We start from the raw sequence: 22032 nt of genomic DNA, 5'->3' as shown, positions 1-22032 counted from the left end.
TTGGAGGAGGGAGATATTAGATGAATCTTGATGTGTATCCTTACAATTAAAACTTTGCTAATTACCCAGTGGAGAGTGAGTGCACTTGTGTTGGAAATCCGCTTGATTATATTAATTTAGAACTCAGTGCACCTCAGGGGTGTTACCCAAGAGCTAAGAGGCAGTGAATCTGCAGGAGATACCAGAACTCAGGGGCAGAAGCCAAGACCAGAACAAAGCTTCTCTTCTGTTGGCAGAGGCCACAAATAATGTATCCTATGAAGAGTACCAGCCATCAGGCTCTGCTCAGGCTAGTAAGCCTTATGCCTGAAAGTACTAACCAGATGCAGTCCCTGCATTGCTAGTAATTTAGCCTTCATAGCATTTCTTCTGTTAGTCTGGCTCTTTGTGATACCATGCATTGGACTAGACACTTCCTGTTGTCGACTCCTCTTTTCTGAATCTTGTGTTTGATATGCTGTGGTGTGGTAATAGTTGTCTTCTGCACCTGATCACCACCAGTGACAAACATTAGCAAGGGACTTGCCAAAGGCCCCAGCTGTCTTTTCCCCGCTCCTTCCCTGGCATCAGCTGAGTTGAATTAAAGTATGCTCAGTGTTAAGCCTCACTTGCATTGACATGGACTTTAGACTTCCAGTATACTGACACTTCCCTTATATTTGTGGTAGAGGATTTATTTGGTATATAATCTACAGTTCATTAAGTATCATTTCATTCTGAGGTCACTAGTAAGCTCATCTGTCATATTCATCCAGCAGAAAGGACAATTTTATGGCTGAACAGAGTATTGGGGCTCAGAACAATGCAAATGTTTTACATGTATAATACCCTAGATATTTGGGCAATGTTTATGCATTTGTGTAGCCCCCTTGGGTTAAGCCTGTGCGTGAAAACTTGCAGTAAGTGAAGTGCACAGAATGAGGCCCTTGGGACTGCCAGCAGAAGCATGGCTGCTAGAATAATCAGATTATTTCCCAGTTTAGTAGAAGCTGCACCTACCAAAGAATTCATGTATTTTATGCCTGCAGTTGTGGCTGCTAAATTCTTGATTCCAAATGGAACCTCTTGGAGCAGAATAGGTAGAGGACATAATAGAGATTTCTGAATTGGAGGAGGCAGCTGGGACCAATAGTCAAGCCAGATGCCATTTCCAGCAGGTAGATTTTCTCCCCTGTCTTTGCAGCAGGCATGACTGAGTGGGGCTTTTGTTGATTGCCATGATTTATGGGTGGATTAATTTATTTCAAGGAATGGGAAGCTGTTTCAGTGATGAAAGTTTAACTTGTGGTTACGCCTTGGGCTTCATTGTTTATCCAGTATGTGTTCTTCCACAGGGCTTGTGTACTAGTGACTTAATGTTCTTACTGAATATTGAATGATGTCTCTGGACTTCATGAAATTAATGTGGCATATTCCCTTCAAACACAAGAGTGGTTAGCTAATTTGCAGTGCCTGTGTGTTTGAGACTTGTCAGCTAGCTCTTGAGGGAATACGGCAATTCTAGGGGAGTGGGTTTTTTTATGGTAGGCAGAAATAGAAGTGATGTAAAATATCTTTAAAGAAGTCAATGAAGTGGCCTCTCTTGAAAAAATGCTGAAAAATTTAAAGTTAATGCAATGAAATATTAATAGCTTACTATTACCTGACTTCCTAATATCAAAAGCCTATAATAATGATTAAAGCTACAGCACAGTTATGTCCCATTTTTGTGCTTAGCCAAGATGGTAAGGAGGTTTATGTTTAAAAGAGGAAGATAAAAACCTGCTGGCTTTCAGCCTGTTGGAATTAGATTTATTTAAGGCTACATCTGAAGTGTTTGCTGTATTTCTGTATGATTCAAGTTGCATATAATCATTTAGATCTACTGAAGCATGAATGACTTGGAGTGAAAAGTCTGTTTAAAATGGTAGACCTGTCAGTGAATAAGTAATGTTGATATATGCTTGTAGTTCTTAGGACTAAATCCTTAACCACATATTATTGGATAGAGAAAAACTAAAAGGATTGCTATCAGGTGTCTGAGAACTTTTTTTTTCCATTTAAATTGGTAAGATCTAAAGAAAGACTCTTGAGTCTCTAAAGAGCTTTTCATGCTGAGATAGTATTTTATTTTATTTTTCTAAATCTCATCTTACTGTAGAAGAACTTACTCTATACAATTCCAGTAAGCAAAAATAGAAAGATAAGCAGTACTATGAGGTAATGAGCATTGTGCCAGCTCCAAGGCTTAGCTGCCATCAGTTGACTGAATCTGACTTTAAGTAAGAAATTTAGCAGATAAGAAAACAGGCAATGGATATGGGCATTTTATTGTAAATAAACTAAATTCTTTTAAAATAAATATATGTACACCATAAACCATGCTGTATCTTGCTTGTCCTGTTCATGTGTATGCTTTTGTGATCTCTGTCATAATGGTTGGGTTTAAGCATAGTGTGGCAATAGGAGCCTCCACAATGTGGTCTCTGCCTGCTTTGTTTTGGGACATCTGTTTTCCAGATAAAAAGAAGTATCTGTTCTCTTTGGCACATTAAGAAATCTTGTTCTGTGGGCATTTAAGATATTTAGAAAGACTCAAAGATGGAACAGCGTTTAAAGGTGCTGTTCAGTGGGGTAAAGACAGACCATCATAGTCTACAGTGATGTTCTGGGTGTGAAGTATAAATATACTGGCTCCTCCAAGGATACATATGCTGACTTCTTTTTTTCATGTATGTTTTGTTTGTTTGTTTACCCAGCCCCTTCTATGGAGAAGACTTTTACTGTGAAATTCCTCGGACTTTTCGCCATCTGTCATTTTACATTTTTGACAGAGATGTTTTTCGAAGGGATTCCATCATAGGTATGTGTTCATAAATTACTATTTTCTTTACAGCTTACTTCTCTTGGATTTTAACTGTTAGATTGTATGTAGTCTTACGGGTTGGTATCTTGATAAGACTGACAATGACAGTGGTAAATGCTACTCAGTATTGTCCTTTTTCTTTGTCAGAAACACCCTAAGTATTACATATTATAAAAAAGCCCTGGGGGATAAATGCTGTCTATTATGATAGCAAATGCAGGTTACAGTTTAAATTAACCAGGCAATAAAGCATTGTTTAATGCTAGCAACATCATTTATTACTGCATTGCTTTTTCTGAATGCAAGGTCTGTGTCTTCCAGTTTTCCAGGGCTACTGTATGCAGTATTGTTAAACTACTACTACCTTAATGCGGAGTGATAGCTACTGGTTATAAGTACCCACAGTACGATGATGACAGAGATTTATAGAAAGTATCAGGGCAAGCTATTGCCTACAAAATAACTCTCTAAGACTTCCAGTGCCTGTTTGACATGGCCAAAACCTCTGCTTTTCCAGATAGTATTTGGTATGCATTTCACCTGCAGCAGATTGCATGACACTTCATTTATGTCCTCAGGGATAAAAATCTTGTAAAAGCCTAGTTGTCACTGAGGGAACAGTTTCCAATTCAAGTCACTGTAAATGTTTGGATATTATTCTGTTTTTTTATCCCTTAACCTTTGAAAGAAATAATGTGTGACTATTTCTAATTCCAGTATAACATGACTGTAGCTGTCAATGAGGTGTGTATGTCTTGACAGAGCTTGTAGTAAGTGTATCTTTACATTATGCTGGTTTATCATGCAGTCACTAGCTTTTTAATTATTGTTTAATAGTTTACATATGAGCTAGGAATTGGAGTTGTCATTCTCTGTATGTCCCTAACTGAGATTGTGTATACAGCACCAAGCAATCTAGCATTCTGGGGAGGAGGAGGAGGTCAGTTTCTGGTTTTTGGAAAGCTTTTTGGTATCTCTGACCTTTCTCTCCCTCCTGTAACATGAGAGTAATACCTCCATTCTTTCAAATGGTCAGTTTTTCATTGTCGAAATTGCTTCATCTGATCTCCTGTATTTCACCACTTTTCCACAGCTGCAGTGACCCACGAACAGACCATGGACTAGAATTTTTTTTTTTTTTTTTTGGCTCAGGGCTTTGGTCCCTGTCTTGAAACAACAGTCTCTGGACATTTAATACAAGCCAGATCCATGATATTGCAAATGGAGAAGTTTAAATTGTTTCCTTTTCTCTGTGTTTCCTAAGTTCCTGTTTTAATAATCAAGCTCTGACATTGAAGGGGAGTTCTTCAGGAGCAGCTAGAGCAATCTTGTCTTACTGAGAGCAGTTTGTGAAAAGAAGGGCTTGAAGAAAATGTAGAGAGACTTTTCTTTGGATGCTGGAATGATTGGTCATGTATCTGTTTTGCACTACTTCAGGAAAAGGCAATGCTGACTTTTGTATGGGTTGCAGAATCCATAGGTAGGCAGACTGGTGTGTTGCTATACTGATGTAGCACTGAAAGTCAAAACTCCAGTGTTACCTGGCTACGCTGAAATTTTACAGTGCATATTAGCTGCTGCAGTTTGAGTTTCCTCCCCCCTCATCACAAATATGTTTTGATTTCAAAGATGTGGAAATATGATAAAGAGCAATGGAGAGAAGAAAAACATCCAGAATTAGTGTCACTTTGATACTAACTCTAAGTTCTGCTTGTAATAGGAAAACATTCTGGGAAGAGAACAGTGCTTTGGAGTAACTGTATGTGGTTATTTTCAGTAGCTCCTGGTGAAGAGCAGTGAGCAGCAGCAAAGCTGAGCAGTGGAGTTTTCTTGAGAAAGGGAGCTCTTTAATCGGAATGAAGTCTGTAATTATTAGAAGAAATACCTGCTCTGTACGTATCTTCAGCTTGGTCCTTTTCTTGAAGAGGTTTGAGCAAGGGAGATTTGGAAGACATCCCTACTGGAAAAGGGACCATAATGGTCAGAGTAGTGCTAGAATAAGTTTGCTCTTGCTGAACTGCTGAATTCTGCAGATATGGGCCCTTTTATGGTGTTATAGAGATCTCTTGTCATATTATGTCATCATGAGATACTTCCGTGGTTACCTATGCTCATGCAGCAATGAACTTCCTCAGAGAAAGGAGTTAAGGGGTTGTGCCTTCCATTCAGGGAGAGTAATTTTAATTCCAGATGTTAGCAAGGTTGTGAATTTGCCTGTTTTCCTGTATGATGTGTTTAAGACATCTGTTTGCAGTTTTTTGGCTGGTTTTAAGGGAGTTTCTAGAGCGAGAACATTGTCACCATTTTGACACACATGTACTATTTGGCAAGTAGCTATTTTTTTAAAGATGGTTGGCTAGCAGAGTTCCTTTTGAATCTCTGTTTAGTGTTGTCAGAACTTTCTCATGGTGTTGTAATACTGGTTTTCAAGGTGGCTGGAGCTCAGGGTAGGCAAGCTTTTATTTAGTCCAATATGAAGTACAAGTTCGTGATGGTCATTTCTTTATCATCCGAAATGCAACTCATTGTGTGACAGATGAGACTGCTCAAGCCACCAAAAGCGGAAGGAGTGGGGGCAAGAAAATGAAAAACAAGAACCCCCTGAAACCTCTTGACAAAAACTTCCGAGGAGACCCAAACAAATTCAGAAACTGAAACACATGTGTAGCAGATACGTTTTGGAACATGCTGTAGTATTTTGGCATACAGGATGGGAGTATTGTGCAGATAAAGATATCTTTGAGTCTGCATGTTTGTTTCTTACATTTGTTTTCCTAATCATAATTTGCTAAGTCATCTAGGATTTCATTAGCTAATAGATACAACTTCTTAACAACTGTGTCTTGGAGGAATCTTGAATGCTGGTTGAATTGCAAATACAATGAAGAAAATGAGTAGCTCAGTAAATCTGAAATATTATTTATCTTTTAGATAAAATGTAGCAAATTTGCAGCATAGTTACTATGGAAGTAAACTAGCTTTAGGTTGTTGTTTAGTTGATACTGTATGTCTTAATGGCTAGAGTTTATAGATTGATTTTTTGTAACATGTTCACATACTTTGAGTAGAAAATGTAAGACTGAAAAGGTAAATTCCATTTCAAGTTAGATTTGTTTGTTTTCAAATGGTCGAATAGGAGTAGTAGGCCAATTTGATAGAAGGTGTATGTGTGTATAATATATAGGATATCTATTTCCATCTAGTTGTTACAATGAGAAAAACACTGAGCAGATGGGATGAACTTGAAAAACTGTCAATAGGTACCCCTTCAGCAGTAATGGGAGAAAAGATACCTCTGGCTGGATGCAGTAGGAGCGTTAAGGTAGTACTGCTGCTAAATAAGGCAAATATGTTCTTTAATGATTATGTTGTGATACTTGATTTTCAGCTTTGTAGAAATGTTGCATGAGGCTGCTGTGCCAATACAGCAGGACAAAAGTGTCTTCTCTCCCTTCAATAATTGAGCTAGAGAGTGAAGAAAACCATCTCTGTGATATGCTCTGAGCTGGTGTATAGGCTGCCAGGCTGTGACCAGCCCGTGACCTTAAACATATGTATCAGTTGAAAAAACAGGAAGTGTGCCACACCAAGTCATTTAACACTGTGCTGAGAGAATAGTTAATATTTCATGCTCTTTCGGTGACAAGTACACAATTATTTATCCTCTACTAAAATAAAAATTGTTGTTTTGTTTCTCTTTTTGCCTCAGTACTAAATTTGTTTTTACACAAAATGCATCTCCCTCTGAAGTTCTGAGGGAGAAAGTGAATTCACTGTGTCAAATCTTAGTCTCCATACTGCACTTGGGGAGTAAGAAATTTCCTTTAAGTTTGAGGTACTCCTGAATGAGGGGGAATCGTGGTTGCTGTGTGATGGGGATGAAATGGTACTGAATGAAGCACAGGTGTGAAATGCCTAAGCTTTTCAGTGAAGGAGGAGAAAACCATTGGGGAGAAGATGGAGTGGTTCTGTTAGTTACGTTTACTGTAATTTAACTGCTGTAAATCACCTTTGCAGAGGTTATTAGCTGTGTTCTACAACAAATTGAAACTCTCATGGCCATTGTATCCTGGCATGTTGTAGCTATCTTCCTGCTCAATATTAGATAAGTTTAAGTAAAGTAAGGCAAGAAACAAATTTGCCTTCAGAGGTAGTTAAATTTAGCTGCTCTGCACTAAAGTAGATGAAATGAAATCTCATGGACACTCTCACATAATGAAAACCCCATGGAACTGAAAATGGTTTGAGGCTTGCATTCTTGAGGTGACTGTGCCTTTGTTAATAACTACTTCCAAAGCTGAGGAGGTGTGTTTGTAGAGTTGCCACCATTTATTGCCAAACATACAAGCAAACCATCTGTTGCTATTAGGTAGCTGTTGCTAAATGTAGCTGAAGCACCACCTTTTGATTATTTTATTGGTTTAAAAGAAAAATTGAGAAAGGGTTATTCCTGCTAAATATGCTTCTTGCTGGCTAAGTGGAAGAAAAATCATCCAATGCAGTGTGAAGCAGAGACCAGTATTTTATAGAAAAGTGTGTTCCTCTGCTTCCTCCACCCCAACCATGGCTTAGGCAGCAGTCACGACTTGGTTTACTGTTTCCGTAATGTGCTGTTGGATGACATGGGAATAACAGCTACTTAGTGTGGTATAAATAGAGCTACTAATGAAATAAAGGAAACGGATGATTCTGTCTCACAGTGACAAGTCCGGAGAAGTTATAGATGAGAATTATTCTGAGAAGATTCTCTAAAGTTGCATAGAAAGCCTAAAATAAATACCTTCTGCATAGAATAAATTGTTTGGATGCACTTAAAATGTTTTTAGCGCAACAGATGGTCACAAAATCAGGAAAACAAAAATTGGACTTTCAAAATTGCATATTTTTCCTTTTTCCTTCTGCTAGCATACATGTTATAAACAAAACTACTGAGCATATTGTGCTAGAACCTTGATTGTCCTTTTATGCATCTCTTCTCCTTACCAAATGACAGTGTTAATACTACCTGTATTTGGAATATCACCTCTGATCCATCCTCCTAACCTACCTCTGACTCCTATAGTTTGAGATGGACTTTCTGTATTTTCTGCAATATGTGATTTATCTCAGCACTAGCAGATGTTAAGAAGTCTCTCTCTGATTTATGCCTCACTTGAACTAAACAAAGACTAGGATTGTGAAGATGATGTAGTAGCAGTGGCTTCTGGTGGCAGGACCTGGAAGGGGCTAGTAATGGAGGGAACGAAGGAGATGGTTGTTCAGTGCAGGCAGCATGCTTAGGTCTGGGTGCCTACTGTAAGGCAGACAACAGTGACTTTAGGACTGCTCTCCCATTGCAACCAGCCACAGGCTATGCCACCTTTCTCAAATGCATGTATTTTTTTAAGGGCCCAGAGAACAGCTGTCAGAGAATTGGTATCAGAGGTGTGGTTGGGTAGGGTTTTATTTTTGTTCTAGTTCTTGTTGGTTTTGGGCTGTTTTGGTTTTTTTGAGAGGAAGTAGAAATTGTAATGTGAGCTAGGTGAGATGTCTAGGGTTGTGGCCAGCAAAATCCTCTGATAGAGGATAGTCCATGCAATGCTGAAGCTCACTTCTTTTTAAAACAGAGGCCATGTCCTATCCACAGCATACTTTTTCTCTGCCTCATCTAATATAAATCCCACAAAGGGGGAAAAATAGGTTTCATGAGGGGTATTCCTACTGCATTTGGAATAGTTATTAAACAAACAGACAAAGCTGGGTTCCTGAATACAGTACGCATCAATACTCTGTATGGGATACACCAATGCTGTGATGGAAGTGTTCTGTCATTATCACCATTAATTCTTACCCATGGTAACAGATGGTCTCATAGTGCTTGTGCTTCATGGTGCATTGCGCAGGAGTCAGGAGGGAGCTATTCTGCTGCTTCTAAGGCTCTGAAGCCTTATGTTGCCCCTAATTCTTATCCTTATCTTTCTAATCCTCAAGTGGGGAAATGGCTTGTTTCAATCTTTTCCTGTGTTATGGGAGGATTTGAGTGAATTTGTGCTCTTCGTGAACAAGGCAGGCATCTCGCTATTTCTGTCTTGCAAAATTTCTGTGCTTTTACTTGATGGCAAATAACCCTTCATAGGGATAATTATAAAATTTCAGGTAGTCTGGAACAGCAGCGGTGCTTCTTGGTTGGAGGTTTCAAGGTAGTTAGGTTCATAAGACTTTTGCAGCCTAAAATGTTGATAAAAAATTATTTTGATTTGTCCTGGTCTTTCCAGCTGTCTTTGTGCACCTTCGTATCAATGGAGACAGACTGAGAGAGTTGGGGTTGTTCAGTCTGGAGAAGAGAAGGCTCTAAAGAGAACTTATTGTGGCCTTCTGGTGTCTTAAGGGGGCCTACAAGAAAGCTGGTGAGGGACTTTTTAGGGTGTCAGGTAATGATAGAGCTAGGGGGGAATGGAGCAAAACTAGAAGTAGGTAGATTTAGGTCGGATCCTTCACCATGAGGATGGTGAGACACTGGAACAGGTTGCCCAGGGAGGTGGTGGAAGGCTCCATTCCTGGATGTGGCTCCAGGCTGGATGTGGCTCTGAGCAACCTGGTGTCCTGCCCATGGCAGCGGGGATGGAACTGGATGATCTTTGAGGTCCCTTCCAACCCTGACAATTCTATGGTTCTATGAATCCATTGATATACTGTGTCTGTGCACTTACATATTAGCATGAAGCAACTTCTGAACTAGCTTCTAGGTCCTCTTACTGCCTAATACTACAGCACATGGGAGACAAAGTAGTCTGAGAGCTGAGAGAAGACTGAATTAATTAGGTGTCTGGGGCCTTGTGACTTAGACCTAACCCTTTGGTATAAATTAACTATACTGCGGTCAGTATCGGAGATTGTTAAAAATATTACATTATTGCTTCAGCTCACTTGGCAGCAAAAATCAAAGTTCTGTGGTTTTCACTGTGCAAGTATTCCAATATAAAGATAAATTAAAAAGGACACAAAAGGGCTCCTGAAATGCTCTGTTTTTAGAGTTCTGTGAAATAACTGTTGGAGGAACTTCTTTACTGTAAGGGTCACAGAGCACTGGAACAGGTTCCCCAGAGAGGTTGCAGAGTCTCCTCTGGAGAGTTTCAAGACCCATCTGGGTGCATTCCTGTGTGACCTGCACTAGGTTATATTGTCCTGCTCTGGCAGAGGGGTTGGACTCCATCTCCAGAGGTCCCTTCCAACCCCAGCAGCCTGGGATCATTTTCCAGGTAAAACTTGGTGCCCTTTTAAATTTATAATCCTGTTGCTGTCCTGAATTTGTTGGTTGATTGGTTGGTTTTTTGGGTTGGTTTTTTGTTTGCTTGTTTTGGTAAAGGAATATATCTTCTAGTATCTGATAGAAATATTCACATATCCCACCATTCAGGTAAACAGTGCAAACTGCCAAATGAGTATTAAAGGGTGAGATGTAATACTCAAACTTGTGCTTAATCCTTTTGTCACCATCAGGTAAGCCAGGCAGAAGGCAGTTGTGACTAGATGGAGAATGTCTGAACCAAATTATTAGTTCTGTTAGTGTTCATATGGAAATGTTAGACTCTGAATTAACAAGCCCAGGCACGTCCAGGAATAGCTAATGGACTACATTGACTTGCCTGGGAAGAGCTTTTGAAACTCCAGTAAGGGATGGGGATTGAGGGTGTGGTGCTTCCATGCTTTCTTGAGTGGTGTGGCCAAAAGTCCCTGCTCATCCCTATTGCATATTTCAGTCTCTCTGCCCAAATTTTTGACCTTTTGCTATCTTCTAGTAGTGTTAATGTGCCTTTTGAGTGGGGAAGCCATAAAGCAGGTCAGTTGAAATTATCTATGTTAAAATGCCAACAACACCCACACATAACCCTTGAAACTTATATTTCTTCTTCCCTTCTCTTCTCATGTTTATTTTTATTGTTCAGTGGTTTTTAGTTTGGATTAATTTCTTCAAGTTTGAGAACAGCTAGCCACAAGGTTAGGAGTGCATGGGTGGGGAAAGTAGGAGGCTCTTAGATCACTTTGCACCAGGGATCATAAAGTGGAATTTGCACCCTTAGAACCATGCAGGCCCTTCATTCATCCATGAGCTGGCCACATGTTTAAAATAATAGGTTGTTCATAGATGTTTTTGTTTTACTATTTCCCCCCCCTACCTGTTAGGAGATTCACAGAAGGAAAGGATCAGGTGTGGCATCTCACATTGTTGTTGTGAACGCAGGGCTTAGGACTTCAATGTGCCAGGAATGATCTGCTCAGTCTAAACTGGAGCGACATTGCTGGACTGGAAATTGTTGCCATATGGGTAAAAAATTGCATTAGTGGGGGGGTTTCCCCTCCCCTCCTCCATCTTGAAATCTGATGAATGTTAGACTTTGGAAAGAAATTTGTTCAGATGAGAAGAATGCTTTTACCTCATTGTTGCTGATCTTGCTGCTGAGAATGTAACTTCTAAAAATGTCATTAATGAAGTTTTGAAATTATACCGTTCAGCCTGATTTGCTGTTGCCTGCCTCCTCCTACAGGATATAAAAGCTTAAACAGACCCAGACTGCAGCCTGGGACAGCTCTAAGGAAACCAGCAGGAGTGGCTGGCTGCCTCAGGTGCAAGTTTTAGAATCTCTTGCTGCTTGACAGCCAGCCAGGCCTTGAGAAAGAGCTGAAGACAATGGGCTTGAGCTCAGGGGTGTGCTGGAAGAAACACAGAGAGGAAAGCGTCCTGTAAATGACTTGTGGTAAACCTTTCTGGTCTCTTCTGTCAGGTTCATCTTTAAGGAGAATTGTAGGCCCTTATCCTGTAGTGGTGGGTCAAATGACAAGGGCCAACAGCTTGGGATTATTTGCCTAGATTTAACCTAGTTGTGTTGGTGCTAGAAGTTATTTGATCCAGGTCAGACATAAGTCAGCTGGTGGCAGAGCAGTGACTGTATAGAAGAGGGCAGGGCCTGACTGTGGTTACAAGCTGCCGGATGACTTATGCAGGCCTCATGAGAAGCAGGAATGTGTGTTGAGTGAGCATAGGTTGGACTGGATGATCTTGGAGGTCTCTTCCAACCTTGTTGATTCTATATGGACACGGCTTGTGCAAGCGAAGTTATAAACAAAAATTGTGCAGGGCATTCCTGTACACAGAATTGCTTAACAGGGCAGATCAACATGCCCTATCGGTAATATACCTTTTCTATATGTTTCAATTAGTCAAAGACAAGGTCCTTTTTTCATCCTTCCCCCCAGTCCCCACTTTTTTTTTTTTTTTTTTTCTCCTTTGTGGATCATTGGTATGCAGTTAAAAACCCTGGATTCTAGCCATCCCAGTCAATAAGTTTCACTCACTACTTGTTTGTGTGCAGAGCAAACACTGCTGTTCAAACAGTTTCCTCATCAAAACAATTGTACCATCATGTTAACCCTCTTGGAGCTGGAGGCATGTACCATTGCCTCCAAACACTGTGTGCTCACCATACGGTCAGTCCTACCTGAGTTACCTTGCCATCCTTGATGGCAGTGGAACACTCTGCTGAATGGGTGATAACACCACCATTTATGCTACATGAAGGTGCAGATGCTGATGAAATTGTCCTCAAGTTTTCTGCAAGGACATTCCCTGCCTGGGAGATGATTGTGAATGAGTCTGATTGCAGCCAATAGAGTTTGGGAAGTGCACGCTACACTGCAGTTGGGTGGAGGATTTCTGCAAGAGGTTAAAGGGTATAGTGAGGATAGCAAGCAGTGAAAGTAAACAATTTAAGTGAAGTCCAAAGCAATTATGGGAAGGTCATGCATTTAAACGCATTCTTTTCTCAAAATATTTTGAGAAATTAGGTTGCCCAGAAACTTCTGTGGTTAAATGGTAAAAGTATAAGCCTTTGAAAACACACAGTCATCATTAGAAAGATACTCAGGTGTCCTCTGTTCAGCACAGTTCAGATGGCTTATTTACTTTCTGCCATAACGTTTTGTGGGTTTGTGTAATCCAATTATTGCATTTCTAAGAAGTTTCAAGTTGCTTGCTCTGTATATCCAGTAACAAGCCTGGTAATGAATATGACTTATTAATTTCTAGGTTAGTGTTTGCCAGGACATGGATCTGGTAATCTCTATAAAGACAATCAGGGAGAGGAGAGTACTGAGACAGAATGAGCAAGACTTGAGAGTAATGGGTCAGAAGCTCTGTGGAAACTGTCACCAGAGGCAGTCTGAGGGTGACAGAGGAATGCAGCAGCAGCTGCGGTGGGATACATGGAGCAGCCCAGCAAACAGGAGGGCTGGGTGGAGCCATCCAATAACAGCTAATGGAAACTGGCAAAATTTGAGAGAACATGGGGTTATAATAATTTAGTGCTGCGACTTTTGTAAGCTTATAGTTTTCAGAAGGGAAAATGCTTTGTGTTTGCTATTCTCCTAGTCCTCTATGGTGTGGATTGGTTGGGGTTTTTCATTTGTTTTGGTTTGGTTGAAGATATTTTTCCTTGCCTTATTTTGGTAAATGTGTTCTTTTAACATTTTTTGGGGTACTGAACTCTGGCCAAAGTGCATGGGTTTGGGAAGCCTTCAAAACCTATCTCCCACTAAGACTCTGTCCATCAATGTATTTTTATCTAGGAGGATTTGGTTAAAGTCCGTTTCTGTACCAAAGCAGTGGTTGCAACTTTAGTGGAAAACGTCTGCTACCAAACCACATTGTGAAAAACTCAGCTTTCTCAAGCCTCCTGAATGTCTCTGGCTGTCCTGGATTCTGTCATTCTGAACATGTTCTTTTGCTCAGTGCCTGGGGAACCACCCAGTCCAAAGTTACTTTCTGAGGATCACATGCTCCCCAGGCATGCTCTGCTTTGTTTATACAAAGAAACAGTCTTACAGAGACTTGCCCCAGAGAGCGTGCTTTACATATTGCCAGAGAGACTGCAAAAGGTAGAAGTTTCACCCTTACATATATATTTGCCCTTAGCATGCATGCAGAGTAGTTCACAGCATGGAACTGGCTGCTGTTGCAATAGCTACCAAAGCCACCTAATTTGGTAGGGATAAGAGGGTAAGGAATAGGTAAGGAAAAAACCCAACATTGTTTGGTTGTCCAGTGTGGTGGGTGCTTGTTTTGTTTTGTTTTTGTTTACGTCTTCCTCTGTACAGTCAGGGGTGATACTTGGGTGGCTCTGGGTTGCAGAATACAAACTCTGCAAGATTTGAGTGAGGTAGATAGATCAACAAATCCTGAAAAAGCAGATCTGGGAATCTGCTGTGACTTGATATCTCCAGTTGCTGCCCTTTACCTACAAAACTATATCGTGAAAAGCCTCATACTAAAATAACCCCATAGTTAGTAATAACCCCATATATGGGACTCTCTTTTGGGATTATTATAGACATCTGCCTCAAAAAAATCTCTGGTAATTTTTTAGCTTGTTATCCCAATTGTCATGTCAAAGAAGTAGCAAATACATTTTTACTATAAGTACACTCACAGGCTTATCCACAGAGCTCAGTGATTCAGTCTGTTAGGTAAGTATGATCTTAGGAATTTCAAAGTCTTTCACAATATGAAGTGGAAAAAACTGCTCATCAGAATTATGTGTTCTGTAAAGTTCTATGCCCTGAAGAAATTTTTCCTTGCCTTGAAGCCTGTCTTGAATAGGATGCTCCTTAAGTTACTGTTTTAAAACTTGGTTTTGATGGAAATGTACTGTGGGAGAGTTATAGCTTGCCTTAATCTGCGCTTCTGATTTGTTTCATTTCCAGGAAAGGTAGCTATACAGAAAGAAGATCTGCAGAAGTATCACAACAGAGACACCTGGTTTCAACTCCAGCATGTTGATGCTGATTCAGAAGTACAGGTGAGATTACCTTGGCAAAAGACTATTTGTAACAGGGCCATGGCAGCTTTACGGGTTCCAAGCCTCCAGGACAGATGCATTGCTTCCCTACAAAAAGGCAGCATTGCTCACTGGTGTGGTGGGTTGAGAATTCCCCCCAACATTAAATTGCCAGAGCAGCCCAGTTGGAAGCAAATGAAGCTGTATTTACAAGCAAAACTACAATATACAATGAAATGCAATGAATATGTACAAAATATACAGTATTTACAATATTTACAGATATTTACAATTAATAAACAGCACAGGAACCCCCCTGGCCAAAAAACAGGGGAGCTGCTAATATCTTCCCACTCCCTGCCCCGCTCCTTACCCCCCCGGACGCAAAGGGACAAGAGAAAAGAGCAGAGAGTTATTTTGTTAGGATAGTCAGCCAAAACAAAGAACACAGCCGAGGTCAAGCAGAAGTAAGTTAGTGTCTCCCAGAGCGAGGAAGCCAAGAGAGAAAGATTGTTTACCAAACTAATTCTTATGGTAGATATCTGTCCAATGGGATTGTTTAGAACTTATCATTATTTTCCTTTTTTACATTCAATAGTGATTTATTTACATTCTACCACTTTCTGTTCAAGATCTGTGGAAAATTTTAAAGGAACAGCCCAACACTACCACATGTGGTTTAGGTTTCAGCGATCTTGTGCAACTTGTGTGTTTAGGGTAAATTACAACTGTGCATAAATCAATAGGGGCAGGATTCTGCCTATAGAAATAATTAAAATTATATGAACTGTCACTGGTACAAGGAGGAGTGTTGTTATCTCAAGGACTGAGTAACTTCAAAAGCTATAAACAACTGTTGATTCCTCAGGGAGCAGAGCCAGCTTGAAAATAGTGTCTGCAGGTACTATTTTAAATAATTATCTAAGCAAGTTGTCACAGGAACAGCAACATACACATGTCAGATGAGAAAAACACTTCTTGCCAGATTTCTAAGGCCTGCTGCAAACTGTAGCAATGGTGATAATTGCATCACTTCAGCTCCATTTAGTGTTTGGTACTTTGCAGATTTTTGGTACACAGTGAGACGCTCCTCTTTTGCCTCTTGAAGTAGATTCTATTTTATTGCAGTATTAGAAAACAGTCATTGTAACAAAACAAGAAATCAAAACGGTGCTGCAGGATATCAAGTCAATATAAATCAGTTACTTTTCTTTATCCTTTTGTTTTTTTTTCCCTTCTGTATATTACAGGCCACTTTTGAACCATTTGTATTTGCTTAGGAGGGGGCACAGATATGAATGTCAGACCTGTGCAACCATCTCAAATAAATGCTGTGTGGTAGGGTTGGACATAAATGATTTGGCTTTTCAGTCTGCATATACTAGGTCAGAAAATTATACTTGCAATGCACACTCATTCCAACATGTGTGGTTGTGTGTAATGAAGCATAAGTGAACATGCATTCAAAGTTAGGTTTTCTATCTATTTGGAGAAACAAGTAATGCATTCATTTGAACGTGATGCGAAGAAAGGCTCATGGCAGCCCATTTGGTCTGTAGAGTTCTCTTGTAAAATATTGATCCTCTTAGTGCTACATTTCAAGGCCAGTTGTGATGGAAGGCTTTTAACAGTTTAAATTTGCAGTCTAGTCTGGTTACCCTGGTGTCCTTTTCTTCTTAGCCCAAAGCCTCTTATGACAATGGCTTAAACAATAGATTTAGTGTTTATTTCCTGTAGGTTATGAACATTTTCCCTTTGTAATTTATCATTTGAAGAAGGCCAGTATTTAGATAAGCTTCTGCAATGTTTATTTTGTTAAAATACTTAAGAGTGAGCTTATGGAAGCTTTTTAAACCAGGGTGCTTTCTAGGACAGCACTGGTAAAGTAAGGTGTGAACTCACAACAGAGAAGCTTGCACGCAGCTCTAAGCTTTTGGAGGGACAAGTAGTACAGTATTTGCTGGAAAGTATGTTCTCTTGTAATTGTTTGTACAGTTTATCACTTCCGCTGTTTGTATCTTTACAAGAGCCCAACTGTTAAAAGCTGTTTCTGGGCTCCATGATAAGCATTTATTACAACTAGTGTAAATATGAACAGCACTGATTTATGCCTTTACTTAGGTGTTCTGAGGCCTTTATGCTAAGGATTCTGCAAGAGGGCTTTGTTTTCCAAAATAGTGGAAGCAAATTTGTAAATGATTTGTACTAATTCTTACATAACTGAAGATGTAATGAAACGAAGTAAAGGGAGTAATTTTGTGTTTATAATTGTTTTTTTGGTATGTGTGTTGTCTCAGTTGTATCTTTTTTCTAAACACTTTTTCATTTAAAAGAGAAAAAACAATATTTCTGTTAACGGTAAGTAGTTAACAAATGCTACTCCATTTTTTTTTTCCCTCTAATTTTAAGGTTTTAAGCAGACCAAGCAGCACTGTTAAACTGTCAAATTGAAAACCAGCTTAAAATCAATGGGTTATTGAAATATTAGTGATCTGATCTGATATTAGTGGGTGCTGTGGTTTTCAGATGCCCAGTTCTGGGACACCTTCGGTCTCATTTTTCAGAAAAGAATGGATTTGAAGTTATGGATAATAGCATTTGGGATGCAAGGTATTTTGAGCTATCTGAAGTTTAATGAGTAGCACTTAAAATTTTGTCCTGGATAAGGTTTGGGCCTCATTTGCTTGAGTTCCAGAAATGGTACAAATTTTCAAATGGCAACACTGTTTTGTGAGAGAATAGTATGTGATGTGAAGATTTCTCTTTTGTGAGTGCAAAATAGTAAAGCAAAGAAATTAAATTATAGTGTTAATGACATGTGATTTGATTTCTTAATATTTTTGTGCTGTTTTTGCTTCTTCATTCAGAAGCTGTAACTCTTAAATGTCCTGATGCTGTACTAAATAAATAGTGCCATATATTGTAAAAAAATATAACTGACAATGATGTATAACTCTCAGACATAGTTGCTAAGTTGTTTGGCTTGAGGCTCTGCATTGAATTTCATGGTTTTCCAACACTGCTAATTCTTCCTGTCTTATAAAAGATGTTTTGTATTAACAGGAGCACAAAGCAAGGTTATGACTTTATTGAACTTTATTGCATGCTAGGGTGTTACTGACAGCAGAACTATGTTAGTTGTCAGCCTGCACAGGTACAAGCATTATTGTCAGATGCTTTAATGCCACATCCCTTTATTGCTTGACAGGAAGATGTACCAGAGACTGACATTATTGTTCTTTGTGAAATTGGGGCATTGTCCATCTAGGTGAAGAGCTGCTGAGAGGCCTGTCATCTCACCACCACTAATGCTGTTCAGTGTGGTGCACAGTCCCACATGAAGGACTATAGGCATTGTGCATGTGCTCAGGCCACAGATGCAAATTGAGCATTAGCCACTCATATGCCCTTTGTAGCTTTGGTTCATCATTTGATCTAGCGAACTAGCTTATTGAGGTAATCAGTATAATCAGGTGCCCCTAAATTTCCCTTTATCTGGGTGGGTAGTAACAGTAGACATCAAAACACAGCCCTGTGTCATTTAGGAATGGACTGTAATATTCCCCTAGGGTCAACAGGCTCTTACTCTGTTGGTAAACCAATGCCCCCCACATCGCACTGGCTGATCTCGCTCGTGTGGTTTGAAAATAACGCGTTGCGTAGTCTGCCGTAGTCCTATCAATGCGTACTCTGAATGCTCTTTAGCTGTAACCTGGATGATTAAACTGTTGTGCTCTAAGTGGGTAAGTTAAAGCTCTTCTCTGGGGAACAAATTATTAAACTCCAGCAAAACTGTGTCTGTGTTTGGTATACAAATAAGAAATGACACGTTTTCAGAATGTTTCTGTTTTAAATAGAGTAAAACATGGTAAATGCTCTCAGGAAGATTTATTATACAAAGTGTGGAATGAAACTTAACAGCAGCTGTTCAATGCACAATTCATGACTTAACTTTCCAATTGGGAAACTTGTTCTGAAAGTATGAAGCTATAACCAGGTGTGTTGGTGCAGATTTAGTTGAAGGAATTCTGAGTTGCTGTGTTCTGAATGAGCCTGCCTACTCCTCAGTGGGAGGAGCTAAATACTCAGAGTCTGACAGGACAAGTGCTCAAAGATTTCAGTGGGAAGTAAAAGCAGGAATTGAGGCATTACTGGAAATCGCCTAACTTCTGCATCAAAATAAAATATTGGCAATCAGGCAGCCTCAGCTGGAGTGGAGTGACTAGCCACAGAAGAGAGAACTTTCTGAGCTGTTCGAAGTTGGTTTGCGTGAAATGTTGTATGCTTTGCATGGAACTTACACCCCTTTCATATTAGTCATTTGTCTTTCAGGACCTGCTTTCATGCCTTCTGAGGACTGGAAGCAAAAAACTTGCCATGCTATTGTGTGTACGTCTCTCTTGATCCATGAATGTTTGCCTTTCTTTCACAGGCAGAAGTTTACCCAACAGTAACTGATTCAGATATTTGCCTGGGGCAGTAGATGGCAGATGCTCTCAATGGGCCATGTGTTCTCAGCAGAATTTAAGTCCAAGTGCACAGGGGATCTTTAAAAGACCTGTCCTGGTTTGGAGTAGTTTTCACTTTCATTTTTTTTTTCCTCAGTAACTTCAGCCCTGCAAGTTTAAGTCTGTTTTGAGAAGTTTGAGCTTTGGAACCTTAATATCCTTCATGCATGCAATCAATGAAGTTGGTTAAAGATCCAGAGACATTCTGATTAATAGCAAAATACACCAGCATACACCAAACCATCTAGCCTGTATATGCCAAAGTGGGGGAGAAACGCAAGGAAAGCTAGATCATTCTGACATGTTTTTCTGTACAGGCCTTTGCTTTTTTAAAGTTCCCCTTTTCAAGTATGCTTTGACTTCCTTCCTCCACATCACCAACAAATGTGAAATGGTCCTGTTCTCCTATGGCCAAGACCTCAGTATTGCATGACAGACTGCTTTTGCAGAGCCAGTCATGCTCAAGGTCTTATGTGAAACTCATTGTTGGGGGAACAAAAAAAAAACCCCAAGAAACAACTGACATAAAAAAGTTGAAAACTGCTCATTTCCCCTTCCTCCTCGTAAGAACTTTGATGTGTCTGAAACATTTGCTATCAACTTATCAACGAAAAAAAAAAAAAAGGCATGTAAAGGGCAGATAACCAACATCGAGGAAGCAAATTCTCACATTTTAACCTTATGTACTCAGAGTTGATGCAAAAGATTTATTGATGTTAAGAAGTACTTTCTTCAGACACCCAAAGCCCTTCCTCCTCCTCCCACCATATTAGCATTTTGTCTACACAGGTGTTTGACCATTGTTGATTAAACATGCCTGTTCTTGAGTATGGACAGATATGAGTGTTAAGTGTGGACTATACTTTAGTGGAAAGCATTGCATACAGTTATGTTGGGAGGATACACCTAAAATACTTCAGTTGTGCTGGAAATCACTATTGACTCGGAAGTGCTGCACTGTGTGTATCTTAGCTAGAATAATCTATCAAGGGCACTGCGCTGCTCAAAGCCCCATCTCTTCCATTGTCAGCACCTTCCCATTGAATGCAGAATCTGTATCCCAAGTGTCAGGCTTCATGAATGAAATCCTGGCCTTCCCAGGGTGGGAGTTCTGCCATGAGTTCATCCGGGCCAAGGTTTCACCACAAGCTTTTGAATTAGCTCTTCTCCATTCAGTTCTGTGTGACAGAGAAGTTTATGCCAGGTCAAAAGAGGAAGCTGGAAGTGTGTTACTCTGTTTTCTTTTGCCCTGCTATCGTTAATACTGTGGAAGTTGTCACAGTCTCTCCTGTACTTGCCTGCTTCCTGTGCTTGTGTAAGTTAATGCTTTTTTGTATATGTAGAGCAAATCGTGTTCTATGGAAATGGCTCTGATGCTAATTGTTACTTTTCTTAAGAACACAGGTTTGAAGATAAACTAGGTTGAGAAAATTGCCTTTAGGAGCAACCATATAGGGCTGTTACACTCCAGTGACTGACATTTATCTAGTCTATTGAACAGTTAAGAGCATTGCATACCTACTGTCCAACACTGACATTAACTATCTTTGTGTAGGTATTTAAGTGCTTCTGGCATCAAGATGAGTCGCTGTGTGTTTTGGATAACCTACTGTAAGCATGGTTATATGCAAATTGTAAAAAGAAGCTGCTTCCAGGTTTGGTATCAGCTTTATACCACACACAGGAAATGAATGGGTGTTGCCCTCTATTTTATGAACAGTGGCTTAGGTTTCTCTCTTCTAGTTGTTTTGGAAAGGGTGGGAAGATTCTTAAGGCTACATGCCTACCAACAAAATTATTTCAGAGAACTGAATCATGCTCCAATGTAAATAATGTTAGTGACCAGATCCTGCTTTGTGGCAAGAGTTCCTCTTCCCTGTGTGAATGTAAGTGCACAGTATTCAGTCCTAACAGCTCAAAGGAGTAAGACAGTCTATCTGGTTTTGGTCTGTTAGCTTTAAAAAGCTAAGCTGTAGCATGAAATGTGGTAAGGAGCACCTACTGCTGAAAAATGAGTTTACATTAGTTAAAAAAAAAAACCTAACATCTGGGTTCTGTATCCACAGAAAACAGTTCATCTGGGCAAATGAAAGCCCAGTGGCTTACCTATTGTGTTGTATCAAAGTATTTGAGAGGAAAACATGACTAATTGCAAGAATTTTGACCATATGATGGTATTCTTCCTTTAAAGAAACAGGAAGGCTACCATTGTGTCATTTGAAGATGTTTGCCAGTTACTGAGCAATTCTGACATGCTCGCACATACGGAGATGAAGCAAGCATCAGTTCTGCTGTGCCTAGCATTTGTGAATCCATGCAGTGTTTCACTAGAGCTGGTGCACTTTCCTCAGTGATAGATGGGATTTTGTTCCAGATCCCTGCGTGTTGTTGAGCAGGCAGGCCGCAGTCTGGAGTGTGATCCTTAGACCTTTCCCAGCTGCCTGCTGTCCTCTGCTAATGGAAGGAGCAGCTGTTACAGCAGCAAATGTATGCAGCAGACAAACTCTTCCTCCTGCTTTCAAACCTGCTGTTAGGCTGTGACCTTACATGGGGCTGCTGATAATACCGCAGGGCTGGATCTACCTAAACTAGTAGCTGCACCATTAGTCTTTTCAGCTCCCTCATGACAGCGTTTAGTGGGCCCATAGAGTTTGGATTGGTTTTGTTACTTACCTTTTAATAAAAGCTTTACCAGTGACAGAAATGGGCATCTCAAAGTTTCCTGACAGTTTCAAAGTAGACAGGATGTGTCTACTAACATTTGCTGTATCCTGAAATAAAACTTAGAATGACAGAGTAAGCAACAGCACTGATTATCCCATAGTTTGGAATGGTCTGTGTGCAGAGCTGAGTTCTTTCAACGCCTCTT

The 22032-nt window shown here is 40.0% G+C and overlaps 1 protein-coding gene across 1 annotated transcript in view; it reads left to right on the top strand.

The window, feature by feature from the left end:
- The window catches only part of RASA3 (RAS p21 protein activator 3), a 95706-nt gene that overhangs the window by 8541 nt on the left and 65133 nt on the right, over positions 1 to 22032 (top strand). Inside the window, exons 2-3 of the mRNA XM_054381381.1 lie at positions 2739 to 2842; positions 14582 to 14676. Of these exons, the coding sequence (XP_054237356.1) occupies positions 2739 to 2842; positions 14582 to 14676 (199 nt within the window). The remainder of the gene's footprint in view (positions 1 to 2738; positions 2843 to 14581; positions 14677 to 22032) is intronic.

Source organism: Indicator indicator, chromosome 1, assembly GCF_027791375.1.
Source record: "Indicator indicator isolate 239-I01 chromosome 1, UM_Iind_1.1, whole genome shotgun sequence".
In the NCBI taxonomy this organism is placed as follows: domain Eukaryota; kingdom Metazoa; phylum Chordata; class Aves; order Piciformes; family Indicatoridae; genus Indicator; species Indicator indicator.
This window is presented reverse-complemented; position numbering and strand designations above follow the sequence as displayed.